Raw genomic sequence first — 20,099 nt, 5'->3', positions numbered from 1 at the left:
GGAAGACGGCCTAACGGTGTGCGGGACCGTAGCCCAGCTTCGTGGAGACGGTTGCGAATGGTTCTCGCCGATACCCCAGGAGCAACAGTGTCCCTAATTTGCTGGGAAGTGGCGGTGCGGTCCCCTACGGCACTGCGTAGGATCCTACGGTCTTGGCGTGCATCCGTGCGTCGCTGCGGTCCAGTCCCAGGTCGACGGGCACGTGCACCTTCCGCCGACCACTGGCGACAACATCGATGTACTGTGGAGACCTCACGCCCCACGTGTTGAGCAATTCGGCGGTACGTCCACCCGGCCTCCCGCACAGCCCACTATACGCCCTCGCTCAAAGTCCGTCAACTGCACATACGGTTCACGTCCACGCTGTCGTGGCATGCTACCAGTGTTAAAGACTGCGATGGAGCTCCGTATGCCACGGCAAACTGGCTGACACTGACGGCGGCGGTGCACAAATGCTGCGCAGCTAGCGCCATTCGACGGCCAACACTGCGGTTCCTGGTGTGTCCGCTGTGCCGTGCGTGTGATCATTGCTTGTACAGCCCTCTCGCAGTGTCCGGAGCAAGTATGGTGGGTCTGACACACCGGTGTCAATGTGTTCATTTTTCCATTTCCAGGAGTGTATATAAAATTTCATGGATTTTGTTTGTGATGGTTTCATCTCTGAGTTTCCAGAGCTCGGAAATAATGCCGTCTTCTCTTGGGACTCTGTCATTTTTTAGTTGTGGTATAATCTCCTCTAAATCTGTATTGAAGGCGGATTTGAATTTGGGTTTGGTAACGATTCCCTGATGAGTAATTTTTCTTCAAGTTTCTCGCAACTGACGAGTTTATTAAAATGTTTCAAGAATTTTGCCGCTTTCTTTTGTATTTGTTTCGAGAGATCTGTATGTTCTTTTGAAGAAAATAATTGGAGGCTTATAACCCTTTATATTTTCCCTGAAAAATTTGTGAAATTTCTCGTGTTATTTCTCTTGAATGGCTCTGAGCACCATGGGACTTAACAGCTGTGGTCATCAGTCCCGTAGAACTCAGAACTACTTAAACCTAAGTAACCTAAGGACATCACACACATCCATGCCCGAGGCAGGATTCGAACCTGCGACCGTAGCAGTCGCACGGTTCCGGACTGCGCGCCTAGAACCGCGAGACCACCGCGGCCGGCTTTCTCGATTTCAATTAGTCTGTTTTTGTCGTATGTCCTTCTCAATCTTCTAATATTTGTAATGTCTTTCAAGGATTGTTTCTGGGCTTCGTGCAAATCTTGTCATGTCTCTTTTGTTCTGCTGCTGCTAAACTTCTTCCAGGCCTGGATTCTATGTTCAATGACCTGATCACGAATTGCGTTCCACTATCTATGTTTCCATTTCCCAGGAGGTTGACCCGAACCCATTGCATTCTAAATAGCCTTCGCGAGGTCTGTCCAACTTTCTGTTGAACTTTGATTAATTTCTTCAACAATTTTGACTTTGTTTAACTTTAAGTGTACTGTGTCCAGCCTCATAATCTTTACCTGTGTTGTCTTTCTGTTTCTTTGGATTTGCCTACCTTTCACTTTTGGCAAGTGATGGTCAGACTCGAAGACTACATTGCGTGTTCTCACGCTCAGAATTCCGCTTTTATTTTTGCTTGTGATGGCTACCTGACCTATTTCAAATCTTCCCCATATGTTTTTGGGCGTTTTCCTATTGTGAGTTTTCGTTTTGGATTTTGAAATTTTGTTGATATAACTTTTAAGCTAAAATTTTGACAGCAAAGTATGAGATGTTCCCCATTCTTGTTTGTGCGTTTGTGTGTTGTGTATGGGCCTATGAGTTGCTTGTACTTCTCCTTGCCTAGCTGTGCATTGAAGTTTCCTAATACAATTTTAACGTGTCTTCTGGTATTCTGTTATTTCTTCCATGTCTTCCCAAATGTCTTCGACTTCTTCTGGTTTCTTTCTTTTGTGATCGTTTGTCGATGGATGTGTGTTCAGATTATGTATCTTTTGTTTCCTGATTTGAAGGTTACTGTAGAGATTCTTTCTGATACTCAACTGAAATCTAGGCTGTTGTCAATGACTTGTTTGAGAACCGCAAAACCTCTCCGAAGCATCGTAGATGTTCTTCTTCGGACAGCATGTTTTTCTTTGTATATCCTGTAGTTTTCTGTATTGAAGTGGTTTCCGTCTGTGAAATGCGTGTCTTATATTGCGAGGATTTTGATGTGACATTTTCCGGATCATCCGTAAGCTGTTTGAGTTTACCTATATTTGTGCTGAACGTGGCCGGCCGCGGTGGCCGAGCGGTTCTAGGCGCTTCAGTCTGGAATCGCGCGACTGCTTATCGCACCTTTTCTATTGGTGTTAAGGGCGATAGGAATTATGGTACAGCTGTTGTATTAACAGATAAACCATTTTCTTTGTACACAAGAAACAGAAGACGTGTTAATTCTAATGAGAGGATTAATATTTGGCTTAAGATTGATGGAGTGTTGACTAAATACATCAGGGTACAAGGAGATGTAACTGTATATTATCATCCTTAATAAATGAACCATCCTTATCTATCCTGTGAAATTTTTTTTTTAAATAAAAACACTTATCAGCTACTGAGCATCTGTTTCTATTGTGGGTTGCAGGGGTTCCGACCCCTGGGGAGGTGGGTGGGTTTTCCATATGGCTGTGTGCGCCGCCATTGGCGGGTGACCTTGAACGAGCTTCGGCTGGCCGCCGCTAGGGCTCGGAGGATCGCAGGTCCGAATCCTGCCTCTGGCATGGATGTGTGTGATGTCCTTAGGTTAGTTAGGTTTAAGTAGTTCTAAGTCCTAGGGGTCTGATGACCTCAGATGTTAGCTCCCATAGTGCTCCGAGCCATTTGAACCATTTTTTTGTTGAACGTGTCAGTACAGAAAACCCAAATCTTCTCCTTCTCATAATGTTTCTGGTCCCCCAGAATCCGATGACCGGGAAAGTCCAGTATATTTACTGGGGCCTGGGGTAGTGAACAATTTTCCTTTTGTTCCATTATGATTTTGTCAAGTTGAAGGTGGCTGTCGTGATCTATGTTGGAGATCAGAAATGTTAAAGACTTGATTGTTGAGATAAATACATATTTGTAGCAGCCGCACCAACTTGGAGAACAGACGCTGACCACTTGCTGCTTGATGCCAGAACACACACTAATGGGTTTAGGCCTAAGCTAGTATTTCGTCCACCCTGGGTATTTCATTTCCCCAGTACCATCCATATCTGGAAGGCTGTCACCTATCGGCCACCTGGGGAGGCGCCCGATGGAGGATGTAACAACCCCAGACAGGTCTCATTCCTTATTTGTTTTACTATTGCAATTATCGTTGTGTATCAATGTTGTAATGTTGACTGAGGACGTCTGGTTAGATGTAAGGGATGGTCTGAAGGCTTTAATCCTGGCAGATGAAATAAATATGTTTCGAACACCACGAAGGAATTTTTAAGTAGTGTGTCGGATGTTCGAAAGTATTTCAGTCTACACAGTCATTCATGTTGCCGAAAATCTACTAACTCTAACTCGCAGCGAATTTAATCAATGCCTTTCCCTGGACATAACCTAACATGGAGATACTCGGCAGTCCGACTTTTGTAATTTTTTATATTTATGGTACGTGAATCTCAGAACTCAAATGTCAGTCTTCGATAACATTTCGATGTAATCCTCAAAATCACAGAGAAAATCGACACTGAAATTTTCCATGCATTTTTCAATTCTTAAAACAAGGACGAATTTTCAGCTGGCCATGTGGCTGTCTAAGTATGCTCGTCTATCAACTATGCAGCCTGGATTCGATTCCCAGTCGACGGCAATCTTTAAACAAAGGTGCATTATCTACAGTCTTTTCTGTGAGCTTAAAGTACGTAAAAATGGGAAAAAATATTGGTCATACTCGACATTGGGTAATCGGTGGTTCGACTCTCCTGTCGACGATTGTTTGTCTCGTAATTTTTTTTCTTCGTTCTGTTCCGGTACCTACGTAATTTAAGCAAAAAATGCACCAAATGTATGCTAGTTAACATCCATCAAAGTGTCATTTTTATTAGAAATGCATATGTTATTGTTTCTAATTACACATGACAAAAAAATCCAGTTTTCGTTGCAAATAGAAATCCTTAATTACCAATATTTTAAAGACTGGTTCAATAGTAAAACGTTACAAGTAAAATTATTTTTATTTTTGTATCTTTGGTGCTTCACGGAAATGCTGCAGAACGAGCACCGTTGCTTAAAAAGCTACAAGGGGTGGGAATCAACCCCTTAATGCCTATGTGGTGGGCGAGAATGTGTGTGTGTATCAGAGTCGCTTGGAAAACTTCAAAGTCGATTTCCTCGAGAATTCATTACAGTTGCATTGATATTCTTTGAGGGATTTATGTCTGAGCTCTGAACTTCACGTACTTATAAAAAGAAAATACAAAAATTCGATTGCTGTGTGGTCTCCTCGTAAGCACAGCAGTCACATTTCGAAGAAAATGTGTAAGTCTTTATATTCCATTGCCCAATTTGTGCTATGTCCAGAAAATACCAGCACGATACTGTCGTCAGTTCGACGCTTACTGATATACCACTCGACGCATTTTCGCAGGTGAAATGGTGGCTCACTTTCAACGAACCGAACGTGATGTGTAGTGGCTACGGGGAAGAGAGGCAGAAGGCTCCCGCAATCAACGCCCACGGCTTCGGAGAGTACATGTGCGGCTACACGCTGCTGCTGGGGCACGCCAGGGCGTACCGGCTCTACGACTCAGAGTACCGTGCGACTCAGAATGGTAAGTCTCTGTTACACTGACTGATTATTCCGTCGGCTATTGGTAAAGTATTCTAAACATTATGAATGAAAATACACGCACAACACTAGTGTAATATTTTGCAATATTTATTATTATTTCACAAACCGGTTTTAGGCTGTTACGCCATCATGAGGTACAAGAGTAAGTATGTGGTGCAATGAAATTTCGTTGGATCATAGATTTTAAACTAGTGCATCTACACTTGCAGAGATGAAAAATGTCAAAGTTAGATTTAGGAAGAAAACAACAGGGATTATTTTAGTGCAAATGCGAAGGAAGATTATTTAACTAAGATAAAATATGTGAGACATTAACTAACGACTCATACACAAATTACAACAGTTGTTCATGGATGGAAATAAATTGAATAATTACCTTTGGTGACATGTTCTGCAGATGCGGCCAAACACAATAATCTTATCTTTAATAGGCCCTAAAGTACGAACAGATGGTATATACACTAGTGATATAAAGCAGGTAAGCTAAGCACAACACAACAAGAGTAATTATAGCAACTGAAATAAGGGAAAACGGGGCATGTTAGTAATAGGCTTTATTTATAACTTGACCTGAATGGGAGTATGAGTAGTATCTGCAGTCATAAGTGGTGAGTGAGGGAACTGTGTATAGTGATTCAGTACTAAGCTAGGGCTGATGAACATATATTTATTGATTTCCATTATTTCAAGATAGTTCATCTTCCTTCCTTTACTGATGTGATGTAAAACTTCATGTTTCACCATGCAACTATGGCCTTTTAAGCAGGCGGTCTGAAAAAGTAGAGTATCCTTTTCTAAGTTTCCAGTTTCTGCGGTGTTCCCTCAAACATATTCTCCTGCCAGACAGGCCTATTTAGAATTTGCCACAATTAGAAGAAATTTTGTATATTCCACTCTTTTACAAGCTAGATTGCGGTCTTTACCATTGGTCAAAAAGTATCCAACAGTGTTGTGTACATAAAATGATGTTTTTACGTTCCTGTAGCTTTCTAGCTACATCCAGTATGAGTTTTCCTAAACATGGAATTGTGCACTGTTTACTTCTTTCTTGAGTCGGTTGGTCAAGAACACTATAAAGAAGAGAGTACAACTGCTATTTCTGCTTTTCGTGCATTGTGGAGTCCGTCAAGGTAGGAGGCTAAACATTCATTGATGCTATTTCTTTGATTGTTCAGTTTATTCTCTTTTATGAAAAACTATTCCAATTTGTATACAGTTCATCAGTTAATGTGTTACATTAAATAATCTTACATCACTTTTACAGTGAAATAATCCTTTTTGTTTTATTCCTAAATCTAACATTAAAATTTTTCCTCTCGGAAAGGAGATACTTTGTAGATGCACTAGTTTAAAATCTTTGATCCAACAATATTTCACTGCACCACATACTTATCTTTGTACCTGAGGATGACGTAACAACCCAAAACCAGTTTGTGAATAAGCAATGAATATTGTAAAATATCACACCAGTGTTGTGTGCGTTTTCATTCATAATGTAAGTCGCTCCATTCAATTGGGACCGAATTTTAAAAATGATTTCAGAGCACGAGTATTCACTCTCTTAGACTTTCTCATGCAACATATAGGCAGTGCGCTAGCGTGTGACATACGAAAGTGATCCAAAGCCGGGTCGAATCAGCGCATCGGATTAAAAGCCGTGGCTGTATGGTTTGTTTTTAGGCGGTTTCTCACGCACGTTTAGGCATATCCTGGGTTGGTTACCGATTTCCGCTTTAGAAATTACGAAACACAGAGAGATAGAATACAGGCACATACACATCATAGTTTACACAGTTCACAGACAAGTGGTGCACGTTATTTCCCCACTTTACGGAAGGGTGCGAACAGAAAGGAAGTGGGTTACCTGCGAAGGGGATCCCAGCACGAGTAGGACTGAACCTGCGCGGAAAATATCCCTTGTTATCTAAAGAGGCAGCACACAATGGCAGCCGGATGAAGGCTCCGAGTGGCGCGGACCCACGACTGCCGGGAGACGGAATGAACGAGACATTCTTTGTCCTCTTTCCAGCGTGCCGGTTGACGACGCACCTCGCAGACAGAAGCGCGAGGTGCGCGCCCTGCAGTATTTCTCAAGCGATTTCAGAAGAAGTATGTCGTAAAATAATTTCATTTCTAGCTTCGTATGTCGGCTTCATGAAGAAGTTCCCATTATTTCGTTAGTAGTCAGAGTTACTGCGGTATTTCACACATATGTAACATACTGCATCAAATTCTGTTACATTGTAATGAAAAATAGAGGTCACTGTGTATCTCCGTTTGATGCATATTACACTATATATTGCTGTGTATGAAAGGCAGCTTATATTTAGAATTTCTCTTTAAACCTTGTCAGGTGCCTCTTACGCAAGGAAGACATTTTTACCACTTTTAATAAATTATTGTCTCTCATTGGTGTATTCGCGATAGTTAGGAAGTGCTGTAGTCCGTAGCCGGCCGTAAGTCGGAGAGCGTTTCCCACGCTGGCTGGCTAGGTGACAAGCGACCATATGTCGCGCGTAGTGGGGTGGGGCTCGGCGCTGGACCGTAGCAACAAGCGTCAGCCTGGGAAATATACATGACGGGAAGTACCGCCATCTTGGCGCCAAAGTCACCGATTTTGTTTATTTATATTTAATAATTAAAGTCATTTATGACAACATGAATACTAGGAGGAGCCTCTGGATGTTTAAAACTATTTATGATAATTTTGCCTCGTTAAAATTCACACCAGTTCATTGAAAAACGTATATCTTAGTAAGTACAAACTTGATCGGAAATCCACGAACTGTGACGAAACTAATAAGATATACGGACTGCTCGCCAAAGTCGGCAGTCGGCGTTAAGAGCTCTTCCTGTCTTGGTCGATGGTAGCCATGCTCTCGGTTACGACTAGTTTGTGACATGAGTGTTTCATTATTGATCTAACAGGAATAAAAAGTGATATTACGATATTCTGAATGTTAATTTCGAGTAAATAGATACCCCAAAGCTGATCGACAGCAATTTCAGATAATTAGCTTCCACCGACAGAGACATCGAATGCGCCAGTGAAGAATCTGCACGGGACGACATTTACGAGAGGTGCACCGCGCACAGGTAGGAGGAAATCCGACGACACGACCCACCAAGGCGGATGAAGGAAGGTACGACTTACTCTCGCAAATTACGGGTGGAAATGCTGACCAGTTATACTGTTCGTCACATATACCACCCCCTACGGACTCGCGGCTAAGCTGAGTAATAACAGTATCAGTTTAGAAGCGAGGGGATCTTGCAACCTGCGCCACGATCAATACATGCCTCCAGTCTCCAGAAAACGGATGGTATTCAACGCATTCACTTCCGGCCTCAAGTGCGTGAGAATGTAATATCCACGACATCCCTTGTGTCTCATAAAGAATTCGAGATACTGAAACGTGGTTTCACCAAATGATAGTACACAATAAGGAGAGTATTTTTTTCATATAGTTAACACATGGAACTTTCTTATTTAGAACAATACAGGCAGAAGTTATTGATTTTGCTTTTTTTTCAGTCCACTACTGTCATTTTTTACTATGAAAATAAGCATGCGGTTTTCTGTAAGCTGTTGATGTCTCTGGTCACAAGTTTTTTTTTCTTTTTTTTTTCTTTTTAATGAGACACTCTGTTTCTGGATTCTTACGCAATAAATACTCCAATATGAGTCTGCGCAATTTACACTGTGTTTCGACAATAGAGGCTAACTTTAACATGGTAACAACAGAAAAGTAGATTAATTAGTCAAAAATCGCCACCGATGATACTTTTGTGAAGGATAAAAGGTTAACAAGATAGGTGTAAATAAATCGCTGATTGTGATGTAATTTCACTGGAATTTTGCCACCCATTGTGCTGTTAATAAGGAATAGCTGGTGCTGAAACTTCCTAAAGGATTTTTCCTTCTGCACCTTGAACCTCCTGAAACAGTGGTTTATTAAGTGAGGCTCTAATAGTAAGCCAGGTCAATAGCGTATGAAAAAGCTCATCTTCAGCTTAAAAAGAAACATGTAATTTCTTCACTTATATTGTTGCAAAGCCACACTAATGCACATTTCAACAGATATTGATGATCCTTAAAAATTTCATTATCCATTCCAAAGTCTGTAGTTACTCATACATCGCTGCAGTTAAGAAAATTCCACACGTCATCATATGGCAAAATACCGTCCTCCTTGCATGTTATCATTTGTCCAACTCTCGTTTGGATATCTCGAACGTTTTTGGTGATTTGAGGGACGTTGTGAATATTTCATTCTCACGCACTTAACGATCGGAAGTAATTGCGACCACAAGTTTTCATTGCAACGTTTTCGAATTTGATTCAGAATGTTATTTATATGTGAAACATCACAATAAATATGATCATCAAGAAAACAATGAAGGTAATATACAAATTTATAAGCAACGTAAAAATTAATTTTCTGAGGGAACAGTTTGTGCAAAATCATGTGACAAAGACAGCATTGTTAACGGATCATGCCGACTTTCTAATCGCAAAGGCACTTCTGCACCCTGACCAGCGTTGTCTGTGTGCAGCCGAAGGCGCGTACTCTGATGAGCCAAAACATTATGACCATCTGCTTAACAGATTGTTTGTCCGTCTTTGGAACGAAATACATCACTGATTGTGCGTATCAGGGACCCGGCAGTTTGTTGGTATGTTTCTAGAGGTGTGTGCTAGTAGTTGTCTACGCAAGGCCATGTAACTCACGTAAATAATGGACCGATGATTTTCATGCACGGTACTAGCGCCGACAGTGACCCAGATGCGTTCCACAGCATTTACATCCAGCGAATTTGGTCGCCGATGCATCAACGTGAGTTGTCTATAATTCTCCTCAAACCACTGTAGCACGGTTCTGGCTCAGAGAGGTGGACAATTACACTGCTCAAACATGACATTGCCGTCAGGGAAGGCATAATGTATGAAGGAGTGCAGGTGGTTCGCAGCTGTCAGCGTGTTTTCGATTACTATCGCAGGCCCATGTAAGCGCAGCAGAATGTTTCCCATAGTATAATACTGTTCCCACCAGCCTGTATCCGTGGCGCGCTGCACGTTTCGAGCCGCCGTTCACTTTGATTACTTGTACCAAAAAGTCTGATTCACTCGAAGAGCCGACACGTTTGCATTGATCGACGGTCAAATGCTGATGGTCCAGAGGCCACTGCAATCGTAATTGACGATGTCATTGGGCCACCATGTAAAAACGTAAGGGTGGTCTGCTGCGGACCTCCTTGTTCAACAATACAGGGTGTTACAAAAAGGTACGGGCAAATTTTCAGGAAACATTCCTCATACACAAATAAAGGAAAGCTGTTATGTGGACATGTCTCCGGTAACGCTTAATATAAATGTTAGAGCTCATATTAGTTTCGTCAGTATGTACTGTGCTTCCTCGATTCACCGCCAGTTGGCCCAATTGAAGGAAGGTAATGTTGACTTCGGTGCTTGTGTTGACATGCGACTCATTGCTCTACAGTACTAGCATCAAGCACATCAGTACGTAGCATCAACAGGTTAGTGTTCATCACGAACGTGGTTTTGGAGTCAGTGCAATGTTTACAAATGCGGAGTTGGCAGATGACCATTTGATGTAACGATTAGCACGGGGCAATAGCCGTGGCGCGGTACGTTTGTATCGAGACAGATTTCCAGAACGAAGGTGTCGCGACAGAAGACGTTCGAAGCAATTGATCGGCGTCTTAGGGAGCACGGAACATTCCAGCCTATGACTTGCGACTGGGGAAGACCTAGAACGACGAGGACACCTGTACAAGGTAACGTTGACCACGTCACTGTATGGAGAGTGCTACGGGAGAACCAGTTGTTTCCGTACCATGTACAGCGTGTGCAGGCACTATCAGCAGCTGATTGGCCTCCACGGGTACACTTCTGCGAATGGTTCATCCAAAAATGTGTCAATCCTCATTTCAGTGCAGATTTTCTCTTTACGGATGAGGCTTCATTCCAACGTGATCAAATTGTAAATTTTCACGTTCAGCATGTGTGGGCTGACGAGAATCCGTATGCAATTGTGCAATCACGTCATCAACTCAGATTTTCTGTGAACGTTTGGGCAGGCATTGTTGGTGATGTCTTGATTGGGCCCCATGTTCTTCCACCTACGCTCAATGGAGCACGTTATCATGATTTCATACGGGATACTCTTCCTGTGCTGCGAGAACCTGTGCCTTTACAAGTACGATACAACATGTGGTTCATACACGATGGAGCTCCTGCACATTTCAGTCTAAGTGCTCGTACGCTTCTCAACAACAGATTCGGTGAACGATGGATTGGTAGAGGCCGACCAATTCCATGGCCTCCACGCTCTCCTGACCTCAACCCTCTTGACTTTCATTTATTGGGGCATTTGAAAGCTCTTGTCTACGCAACACCGGTACCAAATGTAGAGACTCTTCGTGCTCGTATTGTGGACGGCTGTGATACAATACGCCATTCTCCAGGGCTGCATCAGTGCGTCAGGGATTCCATGCGCCGGATGGTGGATGCATGTGTCCTCGCTAACGGAGGACATTTTGAACATTTCCTGTAACAAAGTGTTTGAAGTCACGGTGGTACGTTCTGTTGCTGTGAGTTTCCATTCCATGATTAATGTGATTTGAAGAGAAGTAATAAAATTAGCTCTAACATGGAAAGTAAGCGTTTCCGGACACATGTCCACATTACACATTTTCTTTCTTTGTGTGTGGGGAATGTTTCCTGAAAGTTTGGGCGTACGTTTTTGTAACACCCTGTATACGCTGAAAGCACAAAACACTTGTGTATGCACCAGCATTGTGCTCTTTCAGCAGAAATGCCACACATCACTATCTGTCCCGCTCTAGAGAGCAGGCAAGCCTCCAAATCCCATGTTCTGTGAAGAATGGTAGTCGTCCGACTAATTAACGACTAGTGGTAATTTAACTGTCTTTCTACCTCTTTCTGTAGATATTCACACAAGTAGCAAATCAACATTCGACTAGCTTCGCCGTCTTCGAAATAGTCGCACACAGGTCTGCGTAATAATAATCTGTCAAAGTCGCTTATCTCAATGGATTTCCCAATTTGCAGCCCATATCTTCGCTAGGGTGATGCCCCGTCAGTGTCAGCTCCGCTTACATACTTTTGTTACCACGTCAGGTGCCATCAACATCAACATGGGGCACCCAACATTGCGGCAGGCAGTGGTCATAATGTTTTGGCTTATCAGTGAGCAACTGTGCTCGACAGGGTGGCGAGCCGGCAAGCAGACTAACGGATTTCTATCTGTTCTCACGCTAAAATACAACTGCCGTGACATGACGAACAGTAATGTTTACGGAAAACTAAATTGCAAAATCTGTTTTCATCGGTGCCCTTAGTTAGACGACATTACCGCTGGTGGAAAGGAGTGTCCATTGTGAATGCAACTTCAGCGCAAATAAGCATGTGAAAACCATGTTTGTACATAGGCAATGAGGATTGTTCCTTGGAATGCAAAGCTTCCAGACGAAACATTGTTTTTTTTTTTTTTACATTGAATTTGAAAGAAGCTGGTAATATCAGATCAGTCTTATTGTAACATACACTGTTGGCTTCCCAAAGTGTTAACTGAAATACAGAAATCGGCCTAATGCTAATTCATGACCAGGGCTAATGGACAAAGGCGATCTGCTCGGAAAACGAGATGTTACAGCGGTAGTACAGGACTGCTTATTTGAGTTTCGAATTCGAAGAGTTCATCCACACGTGGAACACCCTCTCCTTCAGCATGACAGTGCCACACCACACACAAGTGCTGCGACATCTCCAACATTCCGACGCCTTGCGTTCAGTGTTATCGATCATCCTCCATACAATCCCAACTTGTCCCCATCCGATTTTCATCTGTTTACGAAACTTAAAAAACATCTCCGAGGACTTCACTTTGATAGTGATGAAGAGGTACCAGTAGAGTTGAGGTTGTGGTCAATCAGTCAAAACATTCTACAGTGACTGTATAACAAACTGGCCTCCCGTTCGGAGAAATGAGTTCATCGCCAGGGTGACTATGTTGAGAAATAAATGTGCAGACATGACAAATAAAGATGTAGAATGTTAAAAGCCGTTGTTCCGTTTAAAACTTGTTCAGAGTTTTCGCATTAGAATTTCTGTGGCGTTACTTGACTGCACGCACCCGTAAAACTGAAATGAGTTAAGGTTCCATTGTAGACGAAGTTACCGTTGAATTTTGGCACGAGAAAAGTCACCGGTCAGTAGACGAGAACACCGCCGTAATATTCACTCACACAATATCACCATAAAGCTGATATTATACCATTGATAACAAAAATGTGCTTTCTCACTAATCACTGCAATCACGGATATCGTTGAGGGTCTGCTCTCTTCGAAAGTGACAAGTGCTACCGTACCTCTCAACAATCACCACTGAACTCAGAAAGCTAACACCACTCACACAGCGCTTATTGCACTTCGAGTTAGATAATCGATACCTGACTGTACACATCGTATGTGTGAATAAATTAGCAGTCTCACTAAGTAAGGGATCGTGGATTCATTACAATCTTTTCGACAAGATGTCTCATCCCACTGATGTGACGTTTGCGTTGTCACTGGAAATCCTTTGTAAGTCCCTTACATAGACTAGATGAGTCAGCTTCAGCCTATGGTGTCTCCTGCGCAGTGCTTCAATACTCTACATTGACTCTGTCGTGTTGCCACGTCTTCTTTTCTTTTTCTTTCACTCTCCACTCCAAGGAGTAGAGTAAGGTTCCTGAGGTCCGGCTCATTAGTATCGATAGATTGACAAAAATTTATTCTGTAATTTCATACGTTCTCACGGTCTGATTAATTCATGATATATTCTCGTGTATTTAGACGAGTCGACGACTCATTTTCTCTGCACAATATTTCCACGACTCATCTAGACGTCTGTTTAAAATAATAATCACACACTGTAATGTCAAAAAATGGAGGCGACGTAATTAGAAACATGTGATCTTGACTGGCTTGAGGAGACCGGTAGGCCTGTGACAAGCTGTACGTCTTAGACTTTACTTTTCTTACATGTATTGAACATCATATTTATCATCAGAAGCTGCTAGACGAACAAAAAACTTTTAATTACTAATTTTGATCGCACAGATTATATAACACATGTAATATCATACCTTCAATAAAAATAAATGGTATTATTGCGGCAAATAATAGCCTCATGAATGACAAGAATATTTCCATGATATTTTGTGATATATTGATGACGATCAGCGCTATCGAAAAGGCAATAAGAGAAATAGAAATTATTTCTGAATCTGTAGTTTGTCTGGACGACTACATCGATCTTTATTTAGAAACTGTGGGGGGTTCACCTATACAACGTTCACATTCAAGAACTGCTTTTTCTAGTGCTACCTCGTACATGACTGACCATGTTTGGAGACCAAATCAATAAGAGATAAGGGATAGTGGACACTAGCAACTTCAATTATACATGTCACCCTGTAACAGTATACGCATGCTCTGTTATCATGCCATTGTGCATATCAGCCTATAACAATATACAGGATGGTTCACTGATAGTGACCGGGCCAAATATCTCACGAAATAAACATCAAACGAAAAAACTACAAGGAACGAAACTCGTCTAGCTTGAAGGGGGAAGCCAGATGGCGTTATGGTTGGCCCGCTAGATGGCGCTACCATAGGTCAAACGGATATCAACCGCGTTTTTTAAATAGGAGCCCCCATTCTTTATTACATATTCGTGTAGTACGTAAAGAAATATGAATGTCTTAGTTGCACCACTTTTTTCGCTTTGTGATAGATGGCGCTGTAATAGTCACAAAAGTATAAGCACGTGGTATCACTTAACATTCCGCCAGTGCGGACGGTATTTGCTTCGTGATAGCCGTGTTAAAATGGACCATTTATCAATTGCGGAAAAGGTCGATATCGTGTTGATGTACGGCTATTGTGATCAAAATGGCCAACGGGCGTGCGCTATGTATGCTGCTCGGTATCCTGGACGACATCATCCAAGTGTCCTGACCGTTCGCCTGATAGTTACGTTACTTAAGGAAACAGGAAGTGTTCAGCCACATGTGAAACGTCAACCACCACCTCCAACAATTGATAATGCCCAAGTAGATGTTTTAGCTGCTGTCGCTGCTAATCCGCACATCAGTAGCAGACAAATTGCGCGAGAATCGGGAATCTCAAAAACGTCGGTGTTGAGAATGCTACATCAACATTGATTGAACCCGTACCATATTTCTATGCACCAGGAATTGCATGGCGACAACTTTGAACGTAGTGTACAGTTCTGCCACTGGTCACAAGAGAAATTACGGGACGACGACAGATTTTTCGAACGCGTTCTATTTAGCGACGAAGCGATAACGTAAACTGGCATAATGTGCAGTATTGGGCAACGGAAAATCCGCGATGGGTGCGACAAGTGGAACATCAGCGACCTTGGCGGGTTAATGTATGGTGCGGCATTATGGGAGGAAGGATAATTGGCCCCCATTTTATCGATGGCAGTCTAAATGGTGCAATGTATGCTGATTTCCTACGTAATGTTCTACCGATGTTACTACAAGATGTTTCACTACATGACAGAATGGCGATGTACTTCCAACATGATGGATGTCCGGCACATATCTCACGTATGGTTGAAGAGGTATTGAATAGCATATTTCATAACAGGTGGATTGGTCGTCGAAGCACCATATCATGACCCGCACGTTCACCGCATCTGACGTCCCCAGATTACTTTCTGTGGGGAAAGTTGAAGGGTATTTGCCATCGTGATCCACCGACAACGCCTGACAACATGCGTCAGCGAATTGTCAATGCATGTGCGAACATTACGGAAGGCGGACTACTCGCTGTTGAGAGGAATTTCGTTACACGTATTGCCAAATGCAATGAGGTTGACGGACATCATTTTGAGCATTTATTGCATTGATGTGGTATTTACAGGTAATCACGTTGTAACAGCATGCGTTCTGAGAAATGATAAGTTCTCAGAGGTACATGTATCGCATTGGAACAACCGAAATAAAATGTTCAAATGTACCTACGTTCTGTATTTTAATTTAAAAAACCTACCAGTTACCAACTGTTCGTCTAAAATTGTGAGCCATATGATTGTGTCTATTACAGCGCCATCTATCACAAAGCGAAAAAAGTGATCCAACTAAAACATTCATATTTCTTTGCGTACTACACGAATATGTAATTAAAAAATGGGGGTTCCTATTTTTTAAAAAAAACGCAGTTGATACCCATTTGACCTATGGCTGCGCCATCTAGCGGGCGAACCGTAGCGCCATCTGGTTTCCCCCTTCAAGCTAGACAAGTTTGGTTCTTTGTAGTTTCTTCGTTTGACGCTTATTTCGTGATATATTTGTCCCGGTCACGATCAATGAACCACCCTGTATACTGGTCTCTTATCAAGGCACAGCCAATCCTCGCCGATAGTGAAATGGCAGAGCTTGGATCTGGGAGTGATATGGTGAAGGACATACCACAAAATTCAAACATTTTACTTTTACTATATTTTTTTTTATTTTCAGATTTTTACAGATTTGTTTTCTCAAATCTGCAAACATTAGTATCTTATATTAGAGGTACTCAAGACTGTTAACTATGATTCAGGAAAAAAATTCTTTTAAATGTTCTTTACACCAGAAACATTTAAGAGAATATCCATTTGAGATACAATAAACCACCCCCCCCTCCCCCCATCCTCAAGAACCGCGGATATGCCGTCGCTGGGGTGGCTTGTATCAGCGATACAGAGAGCTATACCGTAGATACCACCACAACGGAAGTATATTTTGACAGACCAGACAAACGTATGTTTCGAAGAGGGCAGCAGCCTTTTTCAGTAGTTGCAGGTGCATCAGTCAGGATGACTGACCCATCTGGTCTTGTAATAGCAACCAAAAAAGCCTTTGTGTGCTGATACTGCAAACCGCTGAAAGCATGGAGAAACTACAGCCTTAATTTTTCCCGAGGGCATGCATCTGCACTGTATAGTTAAATGATGATGGTGTCCTCATGGGCACAATATTCCTGAGAAAAGTAGCCTCTTATTCGGATTCCTGGGAAGGGACTACTCAGAAGAATGTCGTCATCAGAAAAAACGCATCTGGTGATCTACAGATCTGGGCGTGGGACGTTAGATGCCATAATCGGGCACGTAAGTTAGAAAATTTAAAAAGGGAAATGGAAAGGGTGAAATTATATATATTGAGAATTAGTGAATTTCTGTGGAAGGAGGACTTCTGATCAGGTGGATACAGTGCAGAGGAGAAGCCTCCAGAAATGGTACTGCCCCGCAGATACCACCAAGTGTGACTGCAGAGAATCACACATGATGGAGCACCTACTGGATTGTCAACTATACCCTGCATCCTGCACCGAAGAAGATCTTCTGCATGCGACACTGGGTACAGCTGAACGTGCAAGATTTTAGTAATGTAGCTTAATAATCGTTTCTTTCGTTTCTAACAGCAATTACCATATAGTGTATTTGTTTATGACTCGAAGTCTATGAATGGCTGCTAATGGTTTCAAGGTAGACGAACATCACAGTTTCCAGTCAATGGTCGCATCAGTTTGACCAGAGAACCCAGTCGTTTCCATGTAAACAGAGTCCACATCATTATGCAGTCACTGCCAGCTAGCACAGTGCATTCTTGACAGTCTGTGTCCATGGCTTCATGAGGTCTGCGCACACTCAAGGCCTGCCATCAGCTCTTACCAACTGAAATCGGGGCGCATCTGACGAGGCAACGGTTTTCCAGTCGTCCAGTGTCCAACCGATATTGTCATGAGTCCAGGAGAGGCGTTGCAGGTGCTGTCGTGCTGTTAGCAAAGGCCGTCGCGTCGGTCGTCTCGTGCCATAGCCCGTTAAGGACAGACTTCGCCGCACTGTTCTAAGGGATACGGTAATCATACGTCAAACATAGATTTCTGTGTTTGTTTCACTCAGTGTTGCTTGTCTGTCAACACCGTCAACATTCTCAAACGCCGCTTCTCTCGGTCGTTACCTGAAAGCTGTCAGCCATTGCGTTGTTCGTGGTGACAGGTAATGCCAGAAATTTGGTAGTCTCGGCACACTCTTGACACTGTGACTCTCGGAATATTGAAGTCCCTGATGATTTCCAAAATACAATGTCGCACGTGTCTAGCTCCAACTACCATACGACTACTGTCCTGTGGCCATAATCGCGTCGGAAACCTTTTCACAAGAATCGCCTGAGCGCAAATGACAGCTTCGCCAATGCAATGACCTTTTATACCTTGTGGATGCGATCCTACCTCCATATTTATATGCGCATACTGCTATCCCAGGACTTTTGCCACCTCAGTGTGTAACAGACACAAAATACAGATCTTGCTCTTATTACAAGACGAACTGTTCCTGTTTAGCCCACAAAAGCAGACAGACGGTCGAAGGAACAATATATTTTACAGGTATTTGAGCAACTGATTAGACAGAACGAAGAAAATGGTTCAAACGGCTCTGAGCACTATGGGACTTAACTTCTGAGGTCATCAGTCCCCTAGAACTTAGAACTACTTAAACCTAACTAACCTAAGGACATCACACACATCCATGCCCGAGGCAGGATTCGAACCTGCGACCGTAGCGGTCGCGCGGTTCCAGACTGTAGCGCCTAGAACCGCTCGGCCACTCCGGCCGGCTACAGAATGAAATGCAAATATAATACCAAAGAAGCTGTGCATAAGTGCTTTAAATACAAAAGATAAAGCAAGGTTTGAAGCCCAGAGAGTTCAAAATAAGACGCTGATAAAAATTTTAGATTCATAATCTCTGTGCTTACTCAGTTAATAACGGATCCGATGACGAAAAAGTGTGACCGCCTTTAACATTGTCTTAAAATAACTGGGCCATGTTCCGAGTACCAAGGTTGCTGGTCCACCATTAGAACCACGTAGTGAATCGAACACAAGTCACAGTTACCATCGCACTGTAAAGACCAGGAGGTTCCGCAAGTCGGACCCAACATTTAATCACACGCAAACTAGGCGCTCACCACTTATTTCTATGCTGTATCATGGAGACACAGGTAATACTGGCAGTACGACAGCCATCAACCAAAGCCACAGAAAAGGGAACTCACAACTGAGAAGGTGTAACCTGTATCTGCGAAAGCAACGGATAGCAATGGATCTTCAAATGGCGTCGGCACACTCTCCACGTAAACAGCCGCTAACCACGACACGATGACCACATCTCCGTCCTTGACGAAAAGAGTCCTCTTAGCAAGTGAAACAACCAGCAAGACAAATCTCTGCTCAGAGCCACTCGTGGCGTAAAATCCCTTCAGGCCGCAAGAGTGGCCCCTAGAGAAATGCCAGGAGGGCCGTCGCTAGGGAACGAGACTTCAGCCAGCGGCTGCAGTCGACAAGAGCGCACGCCCTGGTCAGATCGGTTCCATTTTATCGAAGGAAAAGCGAACAAGTCATTCTTTCGGTTTTCGCTCTACGCTGTCGATATCCTTTGACACTATAATTACATTTAATAATTAAAAGAGGCGTTCAGTAAGTAACGCAATACGTTTTTCCGAAAAAAAAGTTGGTTTTATCAGGATTCCCGTACACCATATTGTTCCTCACTCTTTTGGCTACAAAACTCTGTTTTTCAACATAATATCAGTTACCGCGACGGCCTTACAGCGCTTTACTGTGCAGCCAGTATGCTAGCATGGTACCACTCTATTAGCCGACGTCGTAGCCAACATCTTGTTACCTCAATGGCGTCCCTCCTTGCCGCGAAGTTCATCCTTCAGCGGACCAGACAAATGGAAGTCGAACGATGCGATGTCTGGGCTCTAGCACGGATGAAGAAACAATGAAATTTTGCGAGCTCATCTTGTGTGCCCAGACTTGTGTGAGTCCTTGCGCTGTCATGGAGAAAAATGATCAGCCTTGTAACGTGAAAGCAATTCCCCACGGATGGTTCTTCTTCGCTCTTTATTGTCTTCCGTTAAGCGTTGAAGTACCCAGTGGGCACACACTGCTACTGGTCGCCGCCTGTGTCAGCACTACAAATAGAGACGCCCAGCTGAGCAGCATGGTGTTTCATTGGAATCCGTCGATGACGTTGAATGAAAGTGTCTGTACGTTCCAACAGATCAGGAGCTGTGAGAGGCCGACCGGCACGTGGGAGATGGGACGGGTTTGCGCGACCTTGTCGCACTGCTGACAGACGCCTCGCACTGATGACAGAAGCCTCTGCCAGCTACTCACCGTGCTTTTG

The 20,099-nt window shown here is 43.1% G+C and overlaps 1 protein-coding gene across 1 annotated transcript in view; it reads left to right on the top strand.

The window, feature by feature from the left end:
* Positions 1-20,099, top strand: part of LOC124805570 (myrosinase 1-like) — a 135,017-nt gene that overhangs the window by 41,329 nt on the left and 73,589 nt on the right. Inside the window, exon 5 of the mRNA XM_047266136.1 lies at positions 4,594-4,777. Coding sequence (XP_047122092.1) covers positions 4,594-4,777 — 184 coding nt within the window. The remainder of the gene's footprint in view (positions 1-4,593; positions 4,778-20,099) is intronic.

Source organism: Schistocerca piceifrons, chromosome 7 (assembly GCF_021461385.2).
Source record: "Schistocerca piceifrons isolate TAMUIC-IGC-003096 chromosome 7, iqSchPice1.1, whole genome shotgun sequence".
NCBI classification, from domain to species: domain Eukaryota; kingdom Metazoa; phylum Arthropoda; class Insecta; order Orthoptera; family Acrididae; genus Schistocerca; species Schistocerca piceifrons.
This window is presented reverse-complemented; position numbering and strand designations above follow the sequence as displayed.